The 14612-nt window shown below is 40.7% G+C and overlaps 1 protein-coding gene and 2 long non-coding RNA genes across 8 annotated transcripts in view; 1 reads left to right on the plus strand and 2 right to left on the minus strand.

Annotated features, from left to right (window-relative positions):
• LOC110077135 (uncharacterized) overlaps positions 1-14612 on the minus strand; it is a 49921-nt gene that overhangs the window by 15558 nt on the left and 19751 nt on the right. Inside the window, exons 2-3 of the long non-coding RNA XR_002300243.3 lie at positions 8343-8475; positions 1794-2042 (exon numbers count right to left, since the gene is read on the minus strand). This is a non-coding gene — a long non-coding RNA (uncharacterized LOC110077135). The remainder of the gene's footprint in view (positions 1-1793; positions 2043-8342; positions 8476-14612) is intronic.
• Positions 2774-5518, minus strand: LOC140706654 (uncharacterized). The gene is made up of 2 exons (XR_012086431.2): positions 5435-5518; positions 2774-3162 (listed from the first exon to the last, which is right to left on the minus strand). It is a non-coding gene; the product is annotated as an uncharacterized LOC140706654 (long non-coding RNA).
• The window catches only part of NFIA (nuclear factor I A), a 558292-nt gene continuing 552015 nt past the window's right edge, over positions 8336-14612 (plus strand). For all 6 annotated transcript variants that reach the window (XM_020789879.3, XM_020789880.3, XM_020789883.3 and 3 more), the window contains exon 1: positions 8336-13328. In XM_020789879.3, the coding sequence (XP_020645538.1) occupies positions 13233-13328 (96 nt within the window). In that variant the 5' untranslated portion in view covers positions 8336-13232. The remainder of the gene's footprint in view (positions 13329-14612) is intronic.

A 14612-nucleotide genomic window follows, 5' to 3' on the forward strand; every position in this document is an offset into this window, starting at 1 on the left:
CTTGCGGCTGGCTTCCCACTCGGGTCCACTCAGTGCCAGCCCACGGTCGCTGGCTGGTTGCTGCTGGCACTGTGTGACTTGAACATAGTAGGACAGTGGCAAAAGAAATCAAATCTTTTTCATTGAGCAGCACACTCTAATGCGGTTTGACAGGCCTGACATTCTATCCCCAGCATCCAGTTAGAATATATTAACCTTTTCGTTTTCTTAAGCGCCTCTCTTGTCCGAGTTACGAAGCCACACTTATGAAGAGTTTTGCAGGCGAGGAAGGGCTTTGTCAAAGCCCTTCTGTGGCAAAAGACAATCCCTGCAAGGGCTTCCCCTGAACTTGTAAAAAAAAACAAGAACAGGAAATATTGTGGTCAGGGAAACAAGATGTTGCATTTGGATTAACTCCTGGTCTAATGCTGGCCAAAGCTATGTTGGCAGTGTCACTATCTATGCAAGTATTTCAATTTAATAGGAAAACTGAGCAGTAAGGGGTAACAAAGGCAGTCCTATGCATGTCTGCTCAGAAGGAAGGCCTACTATGTTCAGTCAGCCTCACAGCCAAGTGAGCATATATAGGATTGCACCACTGATATCTTTCAACAACCAAGGGGAGGGGGGAATCTGCATTACATACAGAGTTTTTTGTTTTGTTTTGACTGACTAAGGGCATGTTCGTCGCCTGGCTTTCAAACAGAACTTTGCTTGCTCTTATTGGCGAGTTGCCTCAGCTTGGCTGGCCTTTCTGGAACCAATCCTTGGCCTATGATGAAGCCTTGATCCCATGCCCAGTTCATGCACTCTCAGAGTGGCAGAGTTGTTTCTTCCCTGTAGCTGGATCCCATGCCATTTCTGTAGTATCCAAAGGATGGAATCACATACAGGAGCCACCCCCATCAGCACACCAGGGATGGGTGTGGGGCTAAATTTTAAGTCATATCTACATAACTCATCTACTTGATTCTGACCCATCACATGAAATACAACCTCAAGGAAGTAACCACTTCTGTTTGGTAGTATAGGAGGAATTCTGGCATTGTCTGTGCCAGTAAAAGCCTGCTCATGAGAAGACCTCTGCTTCCTCTTGGCAAGAAAGCATTACGAGCAAACATGGTGTCATAAGTTCCTCTGTGCAGACATGCATCTTCCACACCCAATATGTGATTGCTTTATGGACAGCTGAAACTGACAAATTTGATTCCACTCACTTTCCCATTTTCCAACATTAAATTTTTTCCTGTGGCATTTCCACATCGGTATACAAATTATTATTTTTAAAAAAATCCATCCCACAATGCATGCACTTTTGTACACATTTTTCCACATGCTAATTTTTGCATGCAGTTTTCCCTAAAGTAGGGATATGCTCTGGTGTGATGAAATGCTCTTGAAGCATGTATTCTGGAGACAATAAGTACTGAGAATATAGTATGTGGACAGATGCAGTTTCTCCTGCTACCTGAGGCAGGAAGCAAAGCCTTCTCTCACACATCATGCAAGGGCCAATTCTGCTCTTCCTGCATTTGCAAAGACCAACCACTCCCCATTGTTGGCATGCCAGGCAACACAATCAGACATTTGTCTTCCTGCACCACACTAGAGAGCGAGGTGCCTGTCTCTCATCCTAGACAAACAAGGTAGTAGCTGTGACATCTCTTCATGCTCCTCTTCCATGGGATAAGGAAGGGAAAGATCGGGGAAGGTAAGGGAATGCAAAGCTGGTACATGTTGGGAAGTAAGCGTGCAGCTATACAGAAGCAATATTCATTTGTGTGCTTCAGTTCTCTGTAAATTTGAATAATTACCTGAATATACTTCCTGTTTCTAAAGGAATCGCACCCATACTTCTTGCTAAAGAAACACAAAATAATGGATTTATTTGAGAAATACAATAGGGGTAGTAGGAAAGGTAATGGAAGTTCCATTTCACGATGTCAGGAGCAATGGCTGCCTCCTTCTCCCTAAAGAACAGTGGCAAGATGCTTCCTCGGAGGGACAAGACAGGGAGATGTAAGATGGAAGGAAGTGACATCAGCAGTCCTAAGAATAGTAATCTAAGGGGGAAAGAAGGTTAGCATAGGTCAGAGCAGGTAAAAGACAGTCAACCTGAGGAGGTATCCCTCTCCTCTTCCCCGTGCAAAGGTATGCATCTTCTTGAGTGTAAGCCGAGTGGTACAACAGTGATGGCTGTTTTACTGGCAAGGACACCATGGATGCATCTGCTACTCTTATGTGTGGCTGCTTAAGGTGATCACCTCACCAGGCCTTATCCCTGGACAGGTGCTATTTCTAACTGTCCAAAAGAGAGACTTCTAGCAATCATGGTTTCTCTATCCATTGTCTCCTGCTAGATAAATAAAAAAAGATGTGCCATCCAGTCAAGTCCAAATTGTGTTGAATTTCTTCAGGGTTTTCCAGGTAGAGAATACTCAGAGGTGGTTTACCACTCCGTTCTTCTAGGACCATGTAGCTTGCTCAAGACCACACAGGCAAACTATCTTTCTGAGACACACATTTGAACTCCTGACCTGGCATCCAACTCAGAGAACTATCAAGCCAGCCTTTATTTAAAAGTACCACATTTACTTTCTTCCCATTCCTTTGTTTTTCACTCATTTTCTCATCCTCTGATCACCATGGTTGATTTTTTTTTACTGGCCAGCTCTATAGTAGGGACATATTCTCACAGTTTTGGGCTCTCTTGACTCTAGAGGGCAACTCCTCAACAATTTCCCAGGCACTGTGAGAATCTTTGTCTCCATGGTAAGAGTGAAACAAAGAGAAGTTTTTGGTTTTTTCCCCCATCAGAATTTCTTCAAATTCTACACAGTGTCACTGGGTGAGTCTGCCTAAATCTAGCATCCTTTCCCCTTAACAAGCAGATCACACACTCACACACAGAGAGAGAATGTTCACAGGACTGGCATATTGTGTTTTTTTAAAAAAGATGGGAACAACCCACCCAATGCTTCCCATCCTTAAATGCCGACTATACAAGGCAGCAATTGCAGTTTTTAATAATTTCCACAAATCAGGGAACATAATTTGTGCAAGATGTGCAATTTGCACAAGTTGGGCAGTTTGTACAAATGCAACTGCCAATTTGATAGCACAAGAAAATACATTGCCTTCTTCCAGGATAAAGAGGGGGAAAATGCAATTCTCCATTTTCACCTGCAAGAAGAATAGAAAAAAAGGTTTGATATCCCTACTCTGCAGACCCACTGTAGAACATGTGTCAGTAATGTACCAATCCTTATAGACCCATCAGTTTAGAAAGCAGCAACAAAGTAGATAAAGTAGGCAGGTATGCGCTAGTCATTAATGTTCAGTGTAATGCTCATTGCAAGCAAACTGTAAAATTTCATTCTTTCATAGAAGTCCTACATGGCAATAGCTATAAGACAGGCAGGAATTCAACTGAGGAAGATTTGCCCATCATTGTATTAACATGCTACATGGTGCACACCTGTTGAATATAGCTGTCATACATGTTGGCCTGCTTGCATTCAAGCTTCTCAGGCAATTGTTAAAGCAACATAACTCCAGCTTAGGGCAATCTGAAGCTACATACATTTCAGGCTTGAATTTCATTTAGTTACACCTCAGTGCAACATGTATTGAGGGTTTGATTCAGCTACTGCACACCATGCAGTTGATTTAATACATGTATTGAAAAGGATGAAAGGAGACCTACTCACATTCTGACTGAAAAAAAAAGACTGGGCCCTAAGGCATTAGAAGTAGCACTTTGCTTGTAATTGAGTTGGCTGTCATTTAGGTTTTTGGGTTACTTAAAGCCCTTCTTAAACACCATTATAATCAAGTGGTTGTTAGAGGTAATCACACATGTGATTGAGACCATACTGACATAAGGAAGAGGGAAAAGAGCATGAACTAAAATGCTAAAGAACTAATTATTTAATTCTGGAGCTGAAGGTGACCTTAAATGTACTTTTATACTGAAGTCCAGGCTACTGTAGCCGTGGAAGCGATGCTTGGCTCTCCTATACCCAGGCTGCTCCATAAAGCTTTTTGAGGCTCCTGGGAAGCATTTTAAACATCAATGTATGTAGCATTTTAAAAATTTACAGTTGTAGTAGAGTGCTGGTAGGGTTAGCACCCCCCCTTCCACTTCTGACATCATTTCTGTGTCTTAAATGCAACCTAACACAGAGATATTAAGTGGGTTGATATTTTCTTATCATTTTAGGTTGCAGAGTGTGGGTAGGAGGTACATGTTAGAGTTCTGCAAAAAAAATTGAGGTAAAAGCATTATTTGTCATGTAATTGTTACTAAGAAGTGAGTTTTCTGGGATTATCATTATCTTTTATAGTGTTGCCCTTGCTATGTGCCATCAAGTCTATGAATGAGAAATCTCCAGCAGGCCCTGTCCTCAACAGCCCTGCTCAGCTCTTGCAAAATCGAGCCTGTGGTATCTTTCAGGGAGTCAATCCATCTGGAATTTGGTCTTCCTTTTTTCCCCCTTGTTGTCCTCAACCTTTCCCAGCATTATTGTCTTTTCCAGAGAATCTTGTCTTCTTGTGATCTTCCCAGCTTTGGTTTCATCATTTTTGCCTCCAGAGCCTCATTAAAAATAAAAATACTGTAAAAATAAAAAATCCATCTTTCATTTTTATCTCCTGTAACTTTACCCAAAAAAAAAACAACCCACCCTATATGTCTTTATCTTGGCTATGTGGCCATGAGGAGTCTTTGTAAGAGTTGACGTACTGTACTCAACAGCTGGGATGGCTAACATGTGGCTATCTAGATGTCATTGGATTTCACCTTGGGGCAGCATGATCAATTGAGAGCATGATGGGAGTTGGAGTTCAGCATCTCAAAAGCCACAGTTTCCCCATCCCTTCTCTATCGTTGCTGTGATTTAACCTCCCACATTTGGAATCAGAAAGGTTGAAAAGGTTATTTTTAAGTGGAAAGGTTTTTAAAAAGGTCATTTTATTACAGGATGTAACAACTTGTGGCCCTCCAGATGTTGTTGGAGTATAACTACCATCTTCCCTCATCACTAGCTATGCTGGCTAAGGCTGAAAGAAGGTACAGCCCAACCACATCTGGAAGGCCATCATCTGTCTGTTGTTATGTGCCATCAAGTCAGAACTGAATTATAATGACCCTAATGGGGTTTTCATGATAAGCGAGATACTTAAGGAGTGGTTGTACCAGTTTGACACACCTAGTGAATTTTCATGGCTGAGATGAGATTTGAATGCAGGCCTCCTGAGTCTGTCACTCTGTCCCCAACACCACAGTGAGTATCCCATCATCTGTCTGTTTGTCTAATACCTAAGCAAAGATGATGATGGGGGGGGGGGTTCTTTCTACTATAGCTGTGTGGTAGAAAAAGCTTGCTTGATCATAGTTTGCCATGCAAATGGCACCGTGCATCTTTCCTGTTGTGTATTATAAAGATACCATTACCTATTTTTACAGGCTCTGCTTCCATAACTTCACATGGAAGGGGAGAACAGGTCCTCCAGACATCCTTAGTAAACATGAATGCACATTGTACTTCATGTGTCTGAAGAAAGAGATTGTAATCTGTGGAAGTTCAAACTGAAATCAATTGTTAGTCTTTAAAGCGCTGTGAATTCTTTGGTACTGTTAATGTACATGGAATAGATATTCAAGCTCCCTAACAGAAATGTGTGCAAGTTTTTCTACTAACTGGGTACCAGCGTACTGTTAAATGCAGGGACAAAATAAAACTTATAAGGTGTGCAAGTATCCTCTGCAAGTACAAAATTTCAGTTTTCCTTGCCTTTTTCTGAGCTTATTTTGATTAAGGTTCTGCTTTGCCTCATGCTTTGGCAGCCCTTCTCTGGACACAGACATTTTCCCAAGTTTATAAATCCATATGACATTCTGCACTATTTACAGTGGTGTTTTGTCTAAGGAGACTTGGAGAAGCTAGTTCTGCTCAGGAGCACTTCCCAGCCAAGTACAGTAGGTGGCAGCACCTAAGCTGTGGTGGGTGCCATACTGTGGGAGAAAGCAACAAAGGGCATTCCTGTCATTAGGACTAAGGTTCCTACCTGAAGTGGACATGAGCCAATTAAAGTGAACGTAAGTGAGCAGGAACTAATGGAACGGGGAAACTAGGAAGTAGAAACTGATAGACAACCGAAGGCTAAGAAAGCATGAAAGGCATTTGTAATGTACAGGGCTTTTCCAGTCCACCCTAGAGAAACTGTTGCTATGTTTCTGCTTTAACTGGAAACAAATCACCTCCCCAAAATTGCTTTTGATGGTAAGAAAGATGGGTGCACAACATGGGAAACACTGAAAGAGCATGCAGTCAAAACCCTATTCATTCATTTTTCAACAGAGTAAGTGTTCTCCACACACGAGAACACTTTTTCAATAGAGCAAGTCAAGTATTCTCCCCTCCCTCCGCACATTCAACACATAAGGGTAAAAGAAAAAAAAGGAGAGATTGGTGTAGGCTCTCTGTGCGAGCCAGAACAAGAAGAACCAGGGTTCTGGCTCACACTGAGGGGACCAGTGGATGGAGGGGTAATGGAGGGGACCAGGCTTGTGTGCTCCCTTCCTCACACACATGAAGAACATTTGCTGTAAAAAGTAGGTTCTGAGTTTTGTTTTGTTGTTTTTTAAATGACAATTCTGGACTAAATGGCCGAATGGACGCAACCTCAGTTTAAACTATCCTGTTATTCTCTGTTTTTGTTCTGTTGCCTTCTGGAAAACTGCATTCTTGAGAAGTCTGGTTCAGGTGACAAGTCAAGTTCACAGCAGTCCGTTATTGGTGGCCTGTAATCCAAAGCAGGGGAGGCATCTCAACTGAACTTCCAGTTTTGAGGTGGGATGCTCTCCGTGCCACGTTTGCAATCTACCTCTGGCAGTCATTGCTTTAGTGTATTCATTTCATTGTAAAAATGCAAAGTATGAAGGCATATGAGCTTATAAAGAAAGAGCCTGGTTGCTGTCTTTCTGCAACAAATTTATATCTGAAAAAAAGTCTATTTTTCTACAAATATGCCTCCCCTGAAAACCACTTCTAAAGGACAATTTGTAGAACATGTTGTACAGTATTGAGAGTGGGGTGGCAGATTTGAATGAGTCCCATATCCATAACCAAAGCCAGGTGCTTTGGAGAGAAGTCTGAGACGAAATGCTGCTTGGACAGCTCAATGGCTTAGGTATCTAAGTGCAGAGCCAGAGGTTGAGAGTTCAATTCCCCACTGTACCTCCAGAGAGGAAAAACAGCCAGTGTAGTCATGGGCAAGTTACACAGTCCCAGGACACCCCAGAAGAAGGGAATGGTAAACCATTTCTGTATAGTCTCTACCTAGAAAACACTGGAAGGGGTTGCCATAAGTCAGATTTGACTTGAGGGCATGTGCGCCTGTGCTCTCTCTCTCTCTCTCTCTCTCTCTCACACACACACACACACACACACACAGAGAGAGAGAGAGAGAGAGATTCAAAATAGGAATTACTGGGAGTGGGCCAAACCTCTTCAAAGCCTTGTTATAGGCTATATTTATTGTATAGTTTGACCATCAATAAACCAATATGACTAGAGTTCGGTGTGAGCATTACTCTTTTCTACTCAGGTCCAATTCCTTCTTTTATGCTCCTCTCGCAAGCTTCAACATTTAACAAAAACCACTTCCTAAGTCCCCAGCTCCACCCATTCGTGCTGGTTTAAAGCCAGGGAAAACCTTATAGTTTGGGGTTGGATCTAGCTTTTTATTAGACCCTAACTTCTACCGAGAGGCAGTGGAAGACAGGAGGGCCTGGCGTGCTCTGGTCCATGGGGTCACGAAGAGTCAAACACGACTTAACAACTAAACAACAACAACTTCTACCAGACAGAAGCAAGCACAGAATAATATTTGGGGGTGGAACCAGAAGCAAAATGGCTTTTCAGGACATGAAACTAATGGCGACTGCACTTCATATCTCATGTACTGGTATGAACAGTGAATACCAATACAAATCTACTTCACATTTACCACAATTCAAGAATTGGGGGTGGGGAGGATAGCAAGAAAAGTATCTCCTAGGGCCAACTGAAGAGGTTTGTTACAGGGAGTGTGGCAGAAAAGAACTGAGCCATCTTGAAGTCAAAGGCCCAAGGCCGCCTTTGATGAGATCTCAGGCTGGGAAATGTCATTGCAACATCTTGTAGATCTTTGTCTCTGGCAGGGTCATACGTAAGTCAAGGGTGCCATTTTGCTCTTGACTCCTCCTAGGTGGCAGACACCACTGCTTTCTTGTTGCATTTGAAACCTGAAAAGCCTGGCTGACATACAGCAAATATTCAAAGATCTACCACTAGATCATTGTCTAGCCTTCTGCTTACCCTCCTCCTTTCAGGTTCCACATCTTCCATAAGTTTAAAAGTCATAAGGGTGTGTGTTCTCTTGGTCCAAGACTACCATGCTGGCTGGGGATTCTGAGTTGTAGTCCCATAAAAGTAACTTTTCCAAGCTTTGCTACAAGAAAAACAGAATCATCTGAGAATTGTCTACCAATACTTTATCAACACTGTGTGAAAGAGTAAAATTGGGAACTGTACACTGTACTGTATGTTTCCTTGATGTGCATTTGCCAGCACTGACAGTAGAGATCACACATCTATTCCCCATTCCAAGATTTCTAGAAACTGAAGGAGAGACCCAATTCCCAAAAAACACTGGAAGGAATCCACCCTAAAAACACAACAAGGTACTCACAAAAAGCCAAAATAAGGACTATCATAGAGACTGATGGCAGATAATCCACAATGTCTAATCAGTAAATAATTAATGGGACGAATGGCAAATATATGGTTCCTCCATGGTCAGATATTGGGTGCTCACAAATAGGAGTGCTGAGTGAGATCTGACACCCTTGTGTTGTGCTCATGGGCTGCTCAAGAGAAATCTGGTTGGACATTGTGAGAAACAAGATACTAGATTAGACAAACAATTTATCTGTTTCTTATGGGGCTATTTTTGTTTCTGTGATATCTAAAGAGGATCGGTTTGTGGAGAACACATGGGCACCTCACTCCAAAATAGGGCACCCTCTGAACACACAAGCACACACAAGCACATACACACTTTGGTCAGAGGACTATATATTTTTGTTATTATTAAACTAATTAACACTGACATCCAATGTAAGGACCATTTCCCAGTGCCAGTTTTGTATTTCCCTTAATGTGTATAGAACACTGCTATGCCACTGATGCTGCTACACACTTAATTTTACAGCAGAGATGTGCCTAACAATGAAATCCTATACATGTCTACTTATCAGGAGTAAACCGCATGGGGTTCAATGGGAGGTGATCCCAGGTAAGGGTATATAGTGTTACAGCTGAAGTTTGGTTTCGAACATGTAACTGGTGCACTCTTTGGCCATATGGTTTATAATCTAAAAAGGTCCACAGGATATAGTTTGATGGGAGAGTAATAGCAATAGGGCAGGAAAAGTCCTTTTACAGCAGCGTAAGAAAGAAAATGTAGTTCACCTATATGATTTTGTGTCCTTTACAGAGCGTGTCTCCTGATCATTCCATTTTGGTGAAGCAAACACCACATACTGAACACCTTATGTCCTCTACAGGAAATAGTCCAAACATCTACATAAAAATCTCCATTGCCAATGCATGCTAATTTTCATCCAGCATCTGTTTGAATAAACATGCATGGCATAACCATCATAGGTGTATAACTGCATGTTAATCAGAAGAAAAAGAGGAATCCAGAAAACCCTGGCTATACAGGGATGTCTTATTAACAACGTAGCATGTTGTTTGGGGGTCACGGACAACATTCCAAACCTGAGCACTTTGCCTTGTTTTAAACAAAAAGAAACTGACGTAGTGCATCTTTGGTGGTTTATTAAGTTTATAGTGGTATTATTTTGCATGGATGCCATTCGCATGTCATGTTTGGCAGAAGAGTGATTGACAAGTCTTAAATCTAAAACATGTAGTGAGCTTCTAGAGTGTGGGACTTATTATTTCCTTTTTTCTCCTTCTCTGTGATTGAAGGAAAACTGTTTAGATGTTTGTTTCCAAAACGGCATCTGTCAGCAATCAAAGGGGGAAATATGGCACAAAACAAATGCAATTGTTTAGAGTAGCATTTCCTGAATCATGTTAAATGCTTGATTTGCTCCCCATTATGTTCACTAAATAATTTTGTTCTCCACAATAATTGTAATATTTAACATGTTGCATTTAATCTTTTTTCAAGGCTATTAGTAACAGCTCACTTAGAAAAAGAGTAGTTGGTTGGAAAACAACAACAACAACCCCACACCGCTGCCACCCACATCATAAAGAAAAATGGTAAAGTGAACTACACCCTAATTATTCTGGATCGAAAACACCGTTATTTAACAGCATTGATTCTTTACTTTACATCGGACTACTGTGCTGTCTAAAATAAAGTGATTTCATGCTCCTTCTACTGGTAAGCTGAAATCTATATTCTTACGAAGAAATGAGCCATGAGTATTCGGTATGTTTTTTCAGGCCCAATTGTGTTGATCTTGGATCCAAAGGACCCACAAGCTTTCAGCACAATATGCAAAGAAATACCAAACAAAGTTATTGTTCTGTTTAGAAGCGTTTAAGACCTTGATAGATATATTCAGGAATGGGACAGATCTGATCCTTTATCTATGTAGTAAGACATAGAAACAATGTGGGTGGAATGCTACTCCATTAATAATCACAAGTGCTGGCTGGTTGTTTCCTGTGAAAAATACAGGAGGGAAGGGGGGGGAATTTAATCTGATATTGATTGGAGGCTAGTTATTGTTTAATCACTTTTACTTTTTGTACAATGATGTCTAAGATCAACGAGAAGCCTGTAGAAGTAGCAACAGCACTTTTAATACAGAACTACAATGAACTAATTTTTGACATGGAACATCCACTCCTGTCATTGTCTTCCAGTATTCCGAGCGCAATTTCAATACTTCTTGAATTAGCTGGAGTTAATCTTCTGAATGAAGTTAATGCTAAACATGCAAGCACCTGCAGCATAGACCTATAGATCTGCTGATTTTATAATATATGGACAGAGAGACAAACAGACATATTATACACAGACATAGGCATACATGCAATTGCCTCATAGTGAAAGAAATTTAAAAGCCTCATGTATAATTTTATTCTGTCCATAGGTGTTTATTGACAGTATATCAGAAAATATAAGGTTATAGCTGGCACATGCTTTTTAAGAGTAAGATATAACAAAATTCCTCAGTATGGTCAAAGCTGGTAAAAATGATTTCAACCATAACAAAACACTCTGATCGGAAGAAAGAAATATATTTTGAGAAACCTAACATGTCAGATTATTTTTTTAGTGAAAAATATTGGATTGTGTTTTTATATGTGAATTACAGATCTGCGGTCACGAAATACAATTTTTAGAAGACTGATGGGTAAATTTGTATTATTGTACAAAACATTTGTATTCTACTTCAGAATATCATGGTGGAGGTATATCTTTCCTTTCTGGCAAGTGGAATGAATTAGAACCACTGATTTGCCTGAAATAAATTGCTCCTGTCTTAAATAAGCCTACAAAAACGGTACAGTCACTGTTTTTGTTGACTCAGGCATTCATTCACTTGTTGCTGGAGAAAATTCTTCATTAAGTCACAAGTTTTGGAATTTGCACATCTATGCCTATTCTACATGAGTATGACTACAGGTCAGAATACTTTATATTAGCCCATACATGTGCTTGTCTCACAACAACACAATTCATTAACAGACAGTAGCTCCTATTGCAGTGAGTGGGACTGACTTACAAGTAATCATGAATTGGCTGCTACTTTGTTGGCCAAAGTCAGAGAATGCAAGATACAGGGTTGACTTTTTCTTTTACATTCCAGACATACCATAGAAAGTGTCACTTGATGCACAACAATGCAGACTTGTCCTTTTACCTTTTCTTCAGAGTTATTCTATGACTTTTGCCATACAGGGAAGGTGCATTAATAAAAACCTGCTGCAAATATGAGGGAGAAATATCTGTTGACTGCAACAGACATGACCAAATAAAAATATGAAATACAGTATGATCTCCTTTATTGGAATGTCTGGGGAAAAATAAGTGGCTGTTTGTTCATGTTAGGTCAATAGTGGGCAATTTTTATGTGGCATAGTCTGAGGTGCAAATATTTGAAGGCACCTGGTGAATTTGGACAATGGCATATTAGAAGTGAAGACACAGCAAATAGATTTCTTCTAGATTGTATTAAAAACGATACAGAAAATTCAAACAGAATTTTCTGAGTAGCTGTTTGTAGGCTGAGAGAGGATTTTGAAAATTCTATGCTATTAAGAAGGAGTGGTGATCGTAATCAGAAGATCAACAGAATGGAATCAAGTCTTAGATTGCATTTTCCCCCCACAAAAGCATTTTTCATTTTCTGAAACATAAAAGTCTTCAAATCAGAAGCCTTAAGCTATTTAGATGTGCATTTTGTTTTTATTTCCTAAAACGATTACATATAAAGTCATACAGATGTATGCGTATATGTAAAACTCATATACGCGCGCATGCACACACAAACATATAAATGATACAAAAAATATATTTTAAATTGAAACCTTCATTCTAGTGTGTATGTGTTTTCCTGGTCACGTCCATGGGAAAAGTAGCTGTGATAAACAGATACTGAATCCAAATGGAAATTCTTTTTTGGGGGGGAGAAAAAAACCCCCAAACATTGCATGATAGTCTCTAAGCAGTTCCATCTGTCAAGCAGAAATTTTAGGCTAATAGCCTGTGGCAATCTCTCTCTGCAGTCCACTACCTGCCTTTGTCCTATTAACTCTCTATCCGTTTTTTTTTTAAGCTGGGTGGGGGTGGAGGGAGAGAAAGGAAAGGGGGAAAATCTTGCAGACCAAAATCATCTGAGTGATGAAACCCTAATTTTATCCTCCTCTCTTTGATGTTAAGCGGTGGCTTCTTACTTTAAAGAGGGGGGTGGGGAGAGAGGGAGAGAGAGAGAAGAAGAAGAAGAAGAAGAAAAAGAAGAAGACAGTGCTAGGAGCAGATGACTTTTCATCCCCACTTCACCTTGCCACTGGGTCTGTAAGAGATTGGTTCACTGTCAAGGAGATTTTTTTTTTACCCATGATTCCATATGGTATGGACTGGGCTACATGTTGCCCAACATGCCAGTGCAAATGTTTTCTCAATTAGGTGTCTTATCTCCCGTGAGTTAGCATCAGATGAAGCTTGCTGACAGCATAATGGCAGGGAAAACCTCCGACGGATCCATCAAATGGCAACTCTGCTATGACATCTCGGCCAGAACTTGGTGGATGGTGAGTTGGCAGCGCGGCTGCATTTCCCCCCCCCCCTCTTCCCCTTCCTTTTTCTGTTTTCCCTCCCTCTTTGACAAAACGTCCCAGACCTCACATTTATCAAATTAACATTTGATTTTTTTTTCCACACTCTTCACTGGAACAGCCTTTCCACTTGTCCCACTTGGGTGTTTTTTCTCTGTAACAAGAGCCCGTTCATGTGCTCTACTGTTAAGACAGTGGCAGCCCCCCCTTCCTTTTCACTTTTCCCCATTAAAAGTACACTTGAAAAGCTTTCTTTTCCAAAGATAACTTTCTCTCAACTCCTGTGGGTCCTTATTGGTGTTGTATTTTGTTGTAAGGTGGCTTTGCAGATGCTTGGTCTGTGTCTCTCTGTGGACGTGTGGTTGTATGAGCAGAAGAAATTTAAAATATGTCGATGGATCTGTATGTGATAATTTGTCCAGGCAAGATCACAACAAAAAGAGAAAGGAAGTTTGAGAGATTCAGGACTTACCCATTCTAGTCAAACTCTCTGAGAGTATTTTAGTGGCGCTTCATGGATCCATGACGTGTGTGTATCTCGTCAGCGGACCTGGTCTAACTTTTCCGTTCATTTGTTTATAATAGAATAGATTTTTCTCTGGTTATGATCTGGAGGTGGGTGTTACAAATCACTCTTGAATGTCTTTCGGGTTCAATTAAAAGTTTTAATGAAGTTCCAACAGACCCTTCTCAGAATGAGTTAACTTGCATGTCATGGTCACTCAGGCCAAACAACCTTTGACATCTTGAATCTATCAGAGGTACAGTGAGTTTGGAGGATGCATAATAGCCCATTGTGACTGAAGATCCAAACCCCGTTGTGTCAGAGAGAGTCCTCAAATCATTACTGCCCTCATTAGCGTGCTGTCTGTTAGGGAACAATTTGGTAGCAAGGCTGTGTCTTTTCTTTTCCTTTTTTTTTTTAAAAAAAGAACTTTTCTGTAATTATAGTTCTTGTGGCAAGGCATGAATTTTTAGGGGACTCTTTTTTTTCCTCCTGAAGAAGAGAAATTTCGCTGCCGGGACAATACATGCATTATCTGCTCCTAAGTGGACCGTGAACCCCTCCATTGAGTTCATATAGATATAACAGTTTGGTTTTGGGGGTTTTTTTGTTCTAAAAAAAAGGACTGGTGAGTGGAATTACAATGAAACCGGTCGTGCTATTGTTTTGCATAATATGTTGAAACAAACAAGTGGGAGCAGACAGGGTTTTCACACACACATAGATAGACACACACAGAAGACGCATCTCCCAGA

This window comes from Pogona vitticeps, chromosome 4 (genome assembly GCF_051106095.1).
Source record: "Pogona vitticeps strain Pit_001003342236 chromosome 4, PviZW2.1, whole genome shotgun sequence".
Classification (NCBI taxonomy): domain Eukaryota; kingdom Metazoa; phylum Chordata; class Lepidosauria; order Squamata; family Agamidae; genus Pogona; species Pogona vitticeps.